This window comes from Schistocerca americana, chromosome 4, assembly GCF_021461395.2.
Source record: "Schistocerca americana isolate TAMUIC-IGC-003095 chromosome 4, iqSchAmer2.1, whole genome shotgun sequence".
Lineage (NCBI taxonomy): Eukaryota > Metazoa > Arthropoda > Insecta > Orthoptera > Acrididae > Schistocerca > Schistocerca americana.
This window is the reverse complement of record NC_060122.1, coordinates 599,933,377-599,946,985: the sequence shown is the minus strand read 5'-3', so window position 1 is coordinate 599,946,985 and position 13,609 is coordinate 599,933,377. Positions and strand designations below refer to the sequence as shown.

General features: G+C 43.3%; 1 protein-coding gene across 4 annotated transcripts in view; it reads right to left on the bottom strand.

Annotated features, from left to right (window-relative positions):
• Positions 1-13,609, bottom strand: part of LOC124613480 (tubulin epsilon chain-like) — a 159,145-nt gene that overhangs the window by 10,822 nt on the left and 134,714 nt on the right. For all 4 annotated transcript variants that reach the window (XM_047142189.1, XM_047142188.1, XM_047142187.1 and 1 more), the window contains exon 9: positions 1,205-1,379. In XM_047142189.1, coding sequence (XP_046998145.1) covers positions 1,205-1,379 — 175 coding nt within the window. The remainder of the gene's footprint in view (positions 1-1,204; positions 1,380-13,609) is intronic.

The following is a 13,609-nucleotide window of genomic DNA, read 5'->3' as shown; positions in this document are numbered from 1 at the left end:
CAGATAGGGACTGGATGTGAGCTAAGCTGAAGCTCAAAACCAAATCCATCCTTAAAATCTGTTCCACTGTAGCACTAGCTTATGAGCAGGTATTTGAATCATTTTGACAGTGTCCTTGAATCCATTTCAATAACTCATAGTCTAGTTTTAGCCATTTTGCATTCAGTCCTCTATTTACACATTTAGTCTTCCTCTTTTTACCTATATCTTCTTTATTAGTACGCCAAATGCGAATGGTTTTGTTCTGTTGGCGCAGGACTGAAATGCTGCTCCATGTTCTTTTGCATATGCTATTACTTTCCATTTGCAGTCCACATGATATGAATACTTTTCTTTTTTCATTACAAAACTAGCTACTAACAGAAATATTGTACTGTTACTGACAACATAAATCATTTTCAATTCAAATTCACTGGCACTGCAGACTGCAATGACACATCATGGCCCAGACAGTGTTCTGGGTTTATGATGGCAGAGCAGGAGGGAGGCATTGTTAGCAAGCTTGTGAATCCCCACTACTAATGTTCATCACATCAGGGCACTACAGCTGTCAGCTGAATCTGATGTTGTCGGAGAGCGAGAGGTTTCCCACGGCATCAAATATATGCCAATATTTAAGACTGGCCGGAATTTTAAATCAAACATTCGGCATGTTTGTATTAATTTTGAGTGTAAGTCGCACCTCAATTTTGGAGGCAATTTTTTGAAGAAAAAAGTGTGTCTTATACTCCATAAAATACAGCGTAAATTTTTCCCCACACATGAATTAGCAGTTCTCATGTAAATAAGTCATAAAGGCAACAGATGAACTGCCTGAATTTTCATTTACAAAAAATATATAGATAAAATCTTGACCCATATTACCACAATACATTATGTAAACCACTGTCAAGTTACATAAAAATGTTACTGCATTGCTTTATATTCCAAATCAAATATGTCTTTCTTGTAAATAACCAACTAGTCATTACTTAGAAAACAAGTTCCCCATTTCCACCCACATATTTTAATTTAAGACCATTTAAATTGAACTATGTAAACCGCAACTCACTAGTTTTTTAATTCTACTGTCTGTATGTTTCACCTAGCCTTTTGGGACAAAATATTTAATATCTAAAACACAATCAAGAAATTGCTTACCCACAGCCTACACTGCATAACTTTACAACAGTTCTGTTATGAAACTAAATAAGGATAGAGTTACCTTTCGGCTATAGAGTTTTTTAAACTGTGTTAATACGTTCTCAAAAAGATCAGTCATTGATGATGTGTTATAAAGTCCCAAAACTGATGAAGGGCAATAAGCTGGAGGGACAGAACAAAGACCAGTTTTAATTGCATCCTCACTCCATGGGGCAACTTTAATCTTCTTCTGATACCTGTGAACATTTATAAAGAACATGATGTTAGAACATTATTGAGCATTTCCCTCAAATAATTATTTACTAAAAGCACATAATGTCAATAATTTCTCCTGGAAAGCAATTGCACAAACTGGTATCACGGCATTAACAACTCTAGTCCTAAGCTTCCTTGTGAAGGGAAAAGCGAATTATATCTGCTTTCAAGAACAAGTAAAGATCCTGCAGTAGATGCACACTACAAAAACTACTCAAAATTACTAAGAAAAATTCTTAAAAATCAAGGAACATGCATGTTTTGTTCGAAATCAATGATTCCGGCGGCTGACTTAAGGCTACATTAAATGTACTGAAACGAGAGACAGGACAACCAGCCAAAGAACAGGATAATATCACCACAATGTAAGGGTTGTAAATGGGTGCGACAAAGGTAGCAAATGCGTTTTATAATCATTTTTTAAATATAGTAGAAAATTCAAGGACAAACCGTTCAAGATAACCACAACAGTATATTAAAAAAGCAACTCTCATAAAATTCAATCATATGATTATAAGACCAACTTCTCCCTCTAAATTAAGAAAATGAATACTCCCTCAGAAATATAAGCTCATATGGATTTGATGGTGTTTCCAACAGAGTGCTAGAGATTCATTCCCATAAAATAAGCCCTGTATTATCTGCAATAAATAAGGCTCACTTACTTGACACATTTTTTCAGAGATATTCAAATAGTCCATTGTTAAACCCCATATATAAGAAAGGTGATCGAAGAGATGTCAATAAATACTTAAATCCAGAACGAGATTTTCACTCTGCAGCGGAGTGTGCACTGATACGAAACTTCCTCACAGATTAAAACTGTGTGCCGAACCGAGACTCGAACTTGGAACCTTTGCCTTTCGCGGGCAAGTGCTCTACCAACTGAGCTACCCAAGCACAACTCACGACCCGTCCTCACAGCTCCAATTCTGCCAGTATCTTGTCTCCTACCTTCCGCACTTCACAGAAGCTCTTCTGCGAACCTAGCAGAACTAGCACTCCTGGAAGAAAGGATATAGCGCAGACATGGCTTAGCCACAGCCATCCCCTAGGCTTTTGAAATGACAACGGGAGTGCGACAGGGGGATGGGCTCTGACCGTTGCTGTTCAATTGTGTGCTTGAGAAAGCAGTCAGAGACTGGAACACAAATATTAAGAGTGGTATAAGACTGGGTTCCAAAAAGAAGAACCTTAAAGTAAATTGCATTGCTTTTGCAGATGATATGGCCCTGTTTGCTGAAACAATGCAAGAAGCATGGGAGCAAATCCTTTAACTAAAGAAACAAGCAGCTAAAATAGGTCTTCACATCTCCTTTGAAAAAAATTAAGATATTGACAAACATCAAGCACTCATGTAAATACCTGAAAGTTCAAGAACAGAAGACTGAAATAGTAAAAAAATTCAAATATCTCGAGAATGGATTAGTTGGAATGCTGGAGAAAGCAAAGCAATGGAATCCAGAAAAAAATAAACTTGAATTGGCCTTCCAACTAACAAAAAATACATACAACAAAAAATCCCTTTCATGGGGGTCCAAAATTACACATTACAAGACAGTGATTAAGCCAAAGCACTGTATGCAGCAGAAACACTTAACATGAATTTCAAAGGCCAAATGGAGAAACTTGAGCTAAAGGAAAGAAAAATTTTAATAAAAATCATTGGGCCAAAATTTCAAGACAATAAGATTATATACATCAAAAATGAAACACTCTACAAGAAAACTGAAAAACCTTCAGATCCTATGCAGAAAGGGAGAATAAATTTTTATGGTCATCTTCTCAGAATGAATTCCAACAGATTAACTAAACAAATCTTTGACTTCTTCCATAATTGAAAAACAAAGCCCAACTGGTTTAAAGAAACTGAGAAAGATCTAGTAGAATTAAAGATTTCAGAAAATTCACTTATTGATCGAACAGCTAAATTAATTACTAAAGATGAAAACATAAGGTTCCAAAACAAATCCACACAAAAGTCCAAACCCTTCATCTCAGAAGAAGAGAGGAGAAGAAGATCAGAAAGAATGAAGAAATACTGGGCCCTAAGAAGAGAACACCGCACAAAAAAATGATTGATCCAACGTACCCCAAAGAGGGTGAAACGAAAGAAGAAGAAGAAGAAGAAAATAGCACTGATTGGTATTTTCTATGACCTACCTAAGACACTTTGAGAATTATGGTGCTTTGATGGAAATGCCCCCCCCCCCTTTTTTTAAGGATAATAAAATTAAAAATTTGGAAAAATGAGAAAAACTTTTTTTAGTCAGTGATTACTTCAAATATAATCACAAATAATATTATAGAAGTCATATTTTAAAAAAATAAGAAAAAAATAATTATTTATTTCAAATGCATTTAGCCATTATTTTACGTTTTTTCCTTAACATCTATCAATAAAGTGGAATGAAGTTTCTGGTGGCTCCCATGATTATGGGTCCTTAAATTACTCATACAAATCACCTTGATATTTCTTGATGTCAGGTATACTAGTAGAACATTGAATTCTAATATCAGGTACAGCATCAAGCCTGTTCCTGAACTTTGTCTTCGTTGCAGCATTGCAGCATAATAAGAAAATCTTGCTTTGCATAAATATGTAGAGTTAAATGGAAGTAAAACAATAGCAGATTGTTTTTATAAATTCAAATATTCTTCTGATAAATTAGGCCAGAAGTTACATAATGGCTGATATTTGTGCTTTTGATTTGAATCAGAGTAACTTATTAAGCAGTTAGTTTTTCATAGTCTCTGGAACTTGAACCTGCTAGTTTAGCTGTTACAGAAAATGGATTTTGAGCCCAAGAATTATCCTTAATCTACAGAAAATACTGCAGCCAAGTTTTTTCCAAGAAAGGTAAGAGCTGTATAAGTAGCTTAGAAGCTTCTCAATCTATTTAAAAATTGTTTTCAGTCAAACTTTCATGTAAAATGAACTGAAGAAATCCAACTTCAATTTTCTATCAAAAAATGCACCCTTTGTGTGAATGCAGGCTTTCCCGGTGTGTACTGTTGATGAAATCTTCTCAGGCTTTCATCTGGGTGGCTGTATTGAAATTCCACAATGTTTTGATGAGTGTCATTCTCATCATCTTCTGGTGAAGTTTTGATTATGCTCAGGCACCCCTTCTATAATGCTGACTGGCAGCTGTCTCCCCATCCCTTCCCCTAGTGTGGGGGCCAGTGGTGGGGATGCACCCAGCCACATGCTGTCGTTTGGACTGGTAGCCCTCATCCCTGTTGATAAGATTGCCTCAACTGATTCTTTGATGACACTCCCCCAAAAGCCACTAGCTCGGCACAACATGTCTGTTTTTTCGAATTCAAATGTATGTCCTTCATTGAGGCTGTGTTCTGCCACTGTCGATTTGTCTTTATGCCCCAGACGTATGCAGCTAATGTGTTCCCAGCAGTACTGTGACATGCAGTGCTGTGTTTTCCCAGTCTACTGGTGGCCACATTCACAAGGGACACCATATATAACACAAATTTGTAGTTGTTTTTTCCAGCTCATTTGCCGTCAGTGAAGTACAAACACAGCGCACAAATTTCAGACAACACAGAAAATTCGAGAGACTGCCAGGAGCTCAGGTTAAGATTTAGGGTGTCAATGATACCAAGACAATTGTCAACTTGGTGAAGAAAGAATTGGGTGCCATTATAACCTCAGCGATCTCCAAAGGGCTGAATTTTGCTCCTGTTCCAAATACAATACTGAAACAGGATATTATTATTAGTGGTGTTGAGGAGGCCATCTGTGGTCTGCCAGTGGAAAAGGTGGAGTAAATCAGGCAGGAAACATGTAGAATAATTGAAAAATCTTAACTTCCAAAACCAGATGTGATGACGGCACAACAAAAAACAATAAGACTACTAACAGAAGATGAAAACACCATAGTTCTTCCTGCTGACAAATGCAATGCCACAGTTTGACAGTGTGCTAATGACAACCACCAGAAAATAAGCAATCTGCTGCAGGAACCGGCCTACATGAAGTTGAAGAACACATAAAACAACAGCAGCTTTGCTTCATGAGACACAAGATCTGTAGCAACTCTACCCAAAGGCTTCAGCGCCTTACATGGGTATGGACTGACTAAGATCCACAAGGAAGTGGTCCCACTGCATCCAACAGTTAACATTGCTAATGCACCCACGTATAGAGTGGCCAAGTTTCTAGCCTTACTCCTGAAACCTATACTGGGACGCTGCAGTCACCACATGAAGAATATGGCTGAATTTGTGATCTCAGTGAAGGGGATCTGGCTGCAGAAGGACGATCTGCTGGTGAGTTTCGACGTAAGATCTCTTTTCACACAATACTATTCAGCCCCAAACAGTGAAACTATTTACACATCTATTCATCAAAACTTACTTCAAATGTTGTGGGGAATTAATGAGCAAGTTGGTGGAGTAGCCATGGGCTTGGCACTTGCACCTGGGATTGCTAATCTCTATATGGAGCATTTTGAGGAGTTGGCACTAAAAATTGCACAGCTCAAACATAAACAAGTCTTCCATTACGTGGATGACATCTTTGTTGTGTGGGAACATGATAGAGAGCCCCTGAAAACCATCCATCAAAACATAAAGTGCCCGAAGGAGCTAGAACACAATGGACGTCTTTCTTTTTTGGATGGGACATGCAGTCTCCAGAAAGAAGACATACCCAGATCCATACCTTCATGCATCAAGCTGTCAAAATCCAGCACAGCAGTACACCCTTTCAACAATGCCAGTTCACAGGGCAAAGACAGACTCTCGAATGAACTGCAACACCTCAGGGATGTGTTTCACCAAAATGGAGACAGTGAAGTGCAGATCAGACATACATTAAAGAAAACAAATGACACTGCAATCCACAAAAAACAGGAAGAGAAAAAGGAAGATAAACTCACCTTTATCCTCTACAATGGGTCTCCCTCACACAAAATTGCAAGAATCCTGGGAAAAAACAACATCAAGGCCATTTTTCGACCACCAAAAAAAATGAAAGATTTGCTTCATTCGGTGAAGGCCAAATTACAACTACAAATATCTGGTATATATAGCATCCCTTGTGAGTGTGGTCACAAGCACACTGGGCCAACAAAGTGCTGCCACGAACACATTAGATGCATAAGTCTGTGGCATAAAGACACATCAGCAGTAGCATAACACAGCCTCAATGAGGGACACACATTTGAAATCGAGAAACAAGAACGTTGTGCCAAGCTAGTGGCTTTTGAGAAAGTGTATTCAAAGAACAACTGAGATGAGAGTGCATGACAAACTCGTCAACAGGAATGAGGGCTACTAGTTACGTTCAGCATGGACTCCTGCACTAGCAGCTATACACTGAGACCATACGCTGCAGCTGATGCTGTGCAAGTCTAGGCAAGACTGAAGACATAAGTATAAGTCTAAATGACAGTCTGTGCCTATGCACCCCTTCCCTCACCACCAGCCCACGTGCCGGGGCAAGCGGTAGGGAAAGACAGACTCCGCTCAGCTGTATAGATGGGATGCCCATGTTTCATCGACACTCTGCCAGGAGATGATGTGAATGATACTCACTGAAATGTCACAGAATATGAACACAGAGACCCTGATGGAAGTTTGAGAAGACTTCAATAAATGCAAGTTTGTCTCTTCCGTCAAAAGTTGTAGCACTCATTTCTTACTATGACAAGTTAATTTAACTGCACTCTGTAAAAGTGTATGCCAGATGTGCATAAAAATTGAATAAAATTTTGTACTGAATTGTTTTGCACATTAAAGAAGACCAGTAACTCATTACAAAGTTCGTAAGGCCTCGATAGTGCTTTTCCTCTGGACAGCCATCTCACTCCTGTATGTAGTAACACTGTGTTGGTTTCACTACCTATTTTGTCACACAAAATTATAAACACTCCACACTGCAGCGGTTGAGATTTTACATAGTTTATCATTTTAAAAAGGGAAATGGATAGGTTAAAGTTAGATGTAGTGGGAATTAGTGAAGTTCGGTGCCAGGAGGAACAAGACTTTTGGTCAGGTGAATACAGGGTTATAAATACAAAATCAAATAGGGGTAATGCAGGAGCAGGTTTAATAATGAATAAAAAATAGGGGTGCGGGTAAGCTACTACAAACAGCATATTGATTGCATTATTGTGGCCAAGATAGACACGAAGCCCATGCCTACTACAGTAGTACAAGTTTATATGCCAACTAGCTCTGCAGATGAAGAAGAAATTGATGAAATTTATGATGAGATAAAAGAAATTATTCAGGTAGTAAAAGGAGACGAAAATTTAATAATCAAAATATCCACGGGTATGCTGCCGGTCTATAGTGTCCAACGGGCACAATATTTCGGCGATCATACATGTCGCCATCATCAGGTGAACTGACGGACTGAGCTCCTGTGAACGTGCCGGCATGGAGATCCGTACGCTATGGCTGCTCAGAGGGAACTAGGTTCGGTCGCGGCGGCGGCCGATTTAAATACCCTCCGCCCACGGCGCGCTCCCTCCGCCGTCCGCGCCACGCGCCACGGTCGCGCGGTGGAAATGATTGCGACGGCGTCTGAGATGACGTCGGTGTGATGGCTCTGTCCGCCGTGGTCGTCACAACTATACGTTTGCTCGATTTACTCTTGATTAACCCGATCGCTGGTTCCCAAGCCTTGCTAAGATTATAGCCACAGTCACGGTTTATGAGGTCGTCATTGGTGCGAATTTCGATGGCCTCTCTAACAACGCTGTCCCAGTATCTCGACGTCTGTACCAGAATCCTCGTGCGGTCATACTCCATGGCATGATTTTCCGACAAACAATGTTCAGCGACCGCCAACTTGCTCGGATACATCAGTCGAGTGTGCCTCTGGAGTTCACGGCATCGATCCTCGACGGTACGCATCGTCTGACCAATATACGACTTGCCACATTGACACGGAATCTGGTACACGCCGGCCTTCCTCAAACCCAGGTCATCTTTGGCGCTCCCCACCAGTGCACGAGTTTTATTTGGAGGACAAAACACAGTTCCGACCCTGTGTTTCTTCAGAATGCGGGCGATTTTCCCCGAGAGTGCACCTGTGTATGGAATAAATGCAGTGCCTACCTCCTCCCTCGTGACTTCATTCATCTCAACAGGTTGTGCTGCAGTGGTTGGGCGGAGAGCACGTTGAATCTGCCACTTTGAGTACCCATTTTTTCGAAATACAGTTCTCAGATGTTCCAATTCCTGGGGTAGACTCTCTGCGTCAGAGATAGTGCGCGCCCTATTTACTGGAGGTTTAAGTACCCCATTCCTCTGTGAAGGGTGGTGGCAGCTGTCTGCGTGCAAATACAGATCAGTGTGCGTAGTCTTCCGATACACCCCATGACCTAGGGTGCCGTCAGCCCTTCTCTTGACCAAGACGTCAAGGAAAGGTAATTTACCCTCCGTTTCAGTCTCCATAGTGAATTTGATGTTGGGGTGTATGGAGTTTAGATGTGTAAGGAAGTCAAGGAGTTTATCCATACCATGTGGACAGATGACGAACGTGTCGTCCACGTAACGGAAAAAGCAAGTAGGTTTCCATACGGATGACGACAGGGCTTCCTCCTCTATGTTCTCCATGTACAAATTCGCTACCACCAGTGAGAGTGGGCTACCCATGGCGACTCCCTCTGTTTGTTTGTAGTATTCTCCATTAAAAAGAAAATACGTGGAAGTCAATACATGCCTAAAAAGTTCAGTGGTCTTCTCGTCAAACTTCTGACTAATCAATTCTAGTGACTCTCGCAGGGGTACCCTCGCAAACAAGGAAACGACGTCAAAACTCACCATGATATCTGACTCATCCAACCTGCAGCTACCAAGGCGTTTAACAAAATCCACGGAATTACGGATGTGATGAGGGCATTTATCCACATAAGGACTTAATATTCCCGTCAGGTATTTGGCCAACAAATATGTAGGTGCCCTGATGTTGCTGACAATGGGGCGTAATGGTACCCCCTCTTTGTGAACCTTCGGGAGTCCATATAGTCTAGGCGGTACCAGACCTTGGGGTAACAATTTCTTAGCGTCAACCTCCAGTAAATCTGCGTCCTTGAGAAGCACCCTCGTCTTGTTCTCCACCTTCTTTGTAGGGTCAACGCTGATCTTCCGGTAGGAATCGTCATTTAGCAGGCTCTGCATCTTATCAGTGTAGTCCTTATGGGAGACAACAGCTGTAGCATTGGCTTTGTCAGCTGGTAAGACAACAATTTCAGAGCGCTCCCTCAGATCACGAATTACTGCTGATATTTGACTTCATCGGCTTGGATTTTGTCAACGCACGACAAGCTTCACGACGTATTTCCTCGGCTGATTCTGGCGGAAGTCGAGCTGCAACCTGTTCAACAGCACTAACAATTTCTGCAACCGGAGTGAACTTGGGGGTGGGAGCAAAGTTGAGACCTTTCTGCAAAACCGAAACCGCATCATCACTCAACACCATGCCACTCAAATTGATGACAGTCTTGCACGGAACCTGCAGAGATGGTTTGTCAAGGAGACGTGAGAACTTAGCTGTTTGACGTCCCGTAGCCTTCTTATGGGCGGAATCAGCTGACACCCAGGTGACACCATCAATCCAATCCCAGGAACAAGAAGTGAACTTACTAGCCAGTTGCAAATGTAGTTTGAGTAATTCCAGTGAGATAAAGTCAAGGCTCCGGCGGGTGAATTGCACTCTCTCACGTACCAATGCGAGGCTGGCTCGTTTCTTGATTCTCTTAGCTTCTGCAGAATCGATGTGATGTATAACCCTACCAAAATTTGGAACAACATTCTCGGAACGACATCTCTTTAGAAAGGCAAGAGTACTTAGCAAAAGACATCTACGGTGGCGCAACTTTTCAAATTTCTTCATGCTGCATACATCTCCTCCCCGTAAAGGGGTAAGATGTGATTCTTGAGTTTCTCCCGGCGTATTTGATAATCAAAATATCCACGGGTATGCTGCCGGTCTATAGTGTCCAACGGGCACAATATTTCGGCGATCATACATGTCGTCATCATCAGGTGAACTGACGGACTGAGCTCCTGTGAACGTGCCGGCACGGAGATCCGTACGCTATGGCTGCTCAGAGGGAACTGAGTTCAGTCGCGGCAGCGGCCGATTTAAATACCCTCCGCCCGCGGCGCGCTCTACGAACAAACAGAGGGAGTCGCCATGGGTAGCCACTCTCACCAGTGGTAGCGAATTTGTACATGGAGAACTTAGAGGAGGAAGCCCTGTCGTCATCCGTATGGAAATCTACTTGCTTTTTCCGTTACGTGGACGACACGTTCGTCATCTGGCCACATGGTATGGATAAACTCCTTGACTTCCTTACACATCTAAACTCCATACACCCCAACATCAAATTCACTATGGAGACTGAAACGGAGGGTAAATTACCTTTCCTTGACGTCTTGGTCAAGAGAAGGGCTGACGGCACCCTAGGTCATGGGGTGTATCGGAAGACTACGCACACTGATCTGTATTTGCACGCAGACAGCTGCCACCACCCTTCACAGAGGAATGGGGTACTTAAAACTCCAGTAAATAGGGCGCGCACTATCTCTGACGCAGAGAGTCTACCCCAGGAATTGGAACATCTGAGAACTGTATTTCGAAAAAATGGGTACTCAGAGTGGCAGATTCAACGTGCTCTCCGCCCAACCACTGCAGCACAACCTGTTGAGATGGATGAAGTCACGAGGAAGGAGGTAGGCACTGCATTTATTCCATACACAGGTGCACTCTCGGGGAAAATCGCCCGCATTCTGAAGAAACACAGGGTCGGAACTGTGTTTTGTCCTCCAAATAAAACTCGTGCACTGGTGGGGAGCGCCAAAGATGGCCTGGATTTGAGGAAGGCCAGCGTGTACCAGATTCCGTGTCAATGTGGCAAGTCGTATATTGGTCAGACGATGCGTACCGTCGAGGATTGATGCCGTGAACACCAGAGGCACACTCGACTGATGTATCCGAGCAAGTTGGCGGTCGATGAACATTGTTTGTCGGAAAATCACGCCATGGAGTATGACCGCACGAGGGTTCTGGTACAGACGTCGAGATACTGGGACAGCGTTGTTAGAGAGGCCATCGAAATTCGCACCAATGACGACCTCATAAACCGTGACTGTGGCTATAATCTTAGCAAGGCTTGGGAACCAGCGATCGGGTTAATCAAGAGTAAATCGAGCAAACGTATAGTTGTGACGACCACGGTGGACAGAGCCATCACACCGACGTCATCTCAGATGCCGTCGCAATCATTTCCACCGCGCGACCGTGGCGCGAGGCGCGGACGGCGGAGGGAGCGCGCCGCGGGCGGAGGGTATTTAAATCGGTCACCGCCGCGACCGAACCCAGTTCCCTCTGAGCAGCCATAGCGTACGGATCTCCGTGCCGGCACGTTCACAGGAGCTTAGTCCGTCAGTTCACCTGATGATGGCGATATGTATGATCGCCGAAATATTGTGCCCGTTGGACACTATAGACCGGCAGCATACCCGTGGATATTTTGATTATCAAATACACCGGGAGAAACTCAAGAATCACAAAGAAAATTTAATAGTCGTGGGTGACTGGAATTCGAGAGTAGGAAAAGGAAGAGAAGGAAACATGGTGGGTGAATATGGATTGGGGGTAAGAAATGAAAGAGGAAGCTGCATGGTAGAGTTTTGCACAGAGCATAACTTAATCATAGCTAACACTTGGTTCAAGAATCATGAAAGAAGGTTGTATACACGGAAGAATTCTGGAGATACTAGACGGTATCAGATAGATTATATAATGGTAAGACAGAGATTCAGGAACCGGGTTTTAAATTGTAACACATTTCCAGGGGCAGATGTGGACTCTGACCACAATCTATTGGTTATGAACTGTAGATTAAAACTGAAGAAACTGCAAAAAGGTGGGAATTTAAGGAGATGGGACCTGGATAAATTGACTAAACCAGAGGTTGTACAGAGTTTCAGGAAGAGCATAAGGGAACAATTGACAGGAATGGGGGAACGTTATAATGTCAAGTTGAACACATATATTTCAAAACGACACAACACATATAAGTCACTGAGCAAGTTGACATAGCAAGACATGTGAACACGGTAACATTCGAATGAGCACTCAGTCCAAGTCTAGCGGCCACTGGCTGGCTGGCCGCTTAGGCGGCACGGCTGCTGCATGGCTGGCAGACAGCGGCGCATGTAGAGGACGCACGTAATTGTGCGGTGGCACTTTGAATGATCGGCGAGTCACAACACTTTTCCCCTCTTTAAAATTTTTGCACTGGTCTTGATGGAGGTGGCCTGTAGATTGCTAATGTCCATAGGCGTTGTTTGACTGGCCGTAAAGTCTCGAGGAGGAGGCTTCCCGTACGGACGGAAGTGTCCCCGATGATAACGGGTCGAGATGACAGGAGACGTAGGAGTCGAATCCGCTGGGGCCCCGTGCACCAATCTGCCCATTGCGGCAAGTCCAGTTGATATAACAGAAGACATGGGCGATGTGTAGGCGTCCGTAGGAGAAGGTGGTCAGTAGATTGGCTCCGACAGATGATGGTCATCTGGTTCCTGCATAAGCATGTCTCCTGGTGGCGTCCGTTCTTGTACTGGCACCAAGATGATGGTGAGAAGGCTGCATTGTGAGTAATGAGAGATGCTACGATCCCGACCATCAGGTACAGCCGAAGGTGGTGTAGCAGCATTTGGAACAGGTGTTGCCAGCACATGAGGCCGAAGCTGGTCCGAATGATGCACTGCAACACCCGTGTCCGTCTGGATTTCATACAGGCATCGGCCACGCTGGCGTAAGATGCAGCCCGGACTCCATTTTGATCGCCTGCCATATCCCCGTACCCAGACAGGGTCGTCGGTGGTGAAACGTCCAAGCGAAGGCACCCTCGGCTGTAAGGTGGAAGGCCACAGAAGATGAAGTAGCGTGCGGGGCTGTCAGCCATGTAAGAGATCAGCCGGGCTGTGGTCGCCCATGGGGGTGAAACGTTAAGATGCCAGTAATTGGAGAAGTGCATCATCAGCAGCAGAATAAGTCAGGAGTTCCCGCATCTGAGCCTTAAAAGTGCGGACCAGTCGTTCAGCCTCACCGTTTGATTGTGGATGGAACGAAGAGGCCGTGACATGCATAACGCCGTTACGAGCACAAAAATCCGCAAATTTGGAAGAGGCAAATTGTGGACCATTATCAGTAACAAGAGTAGAG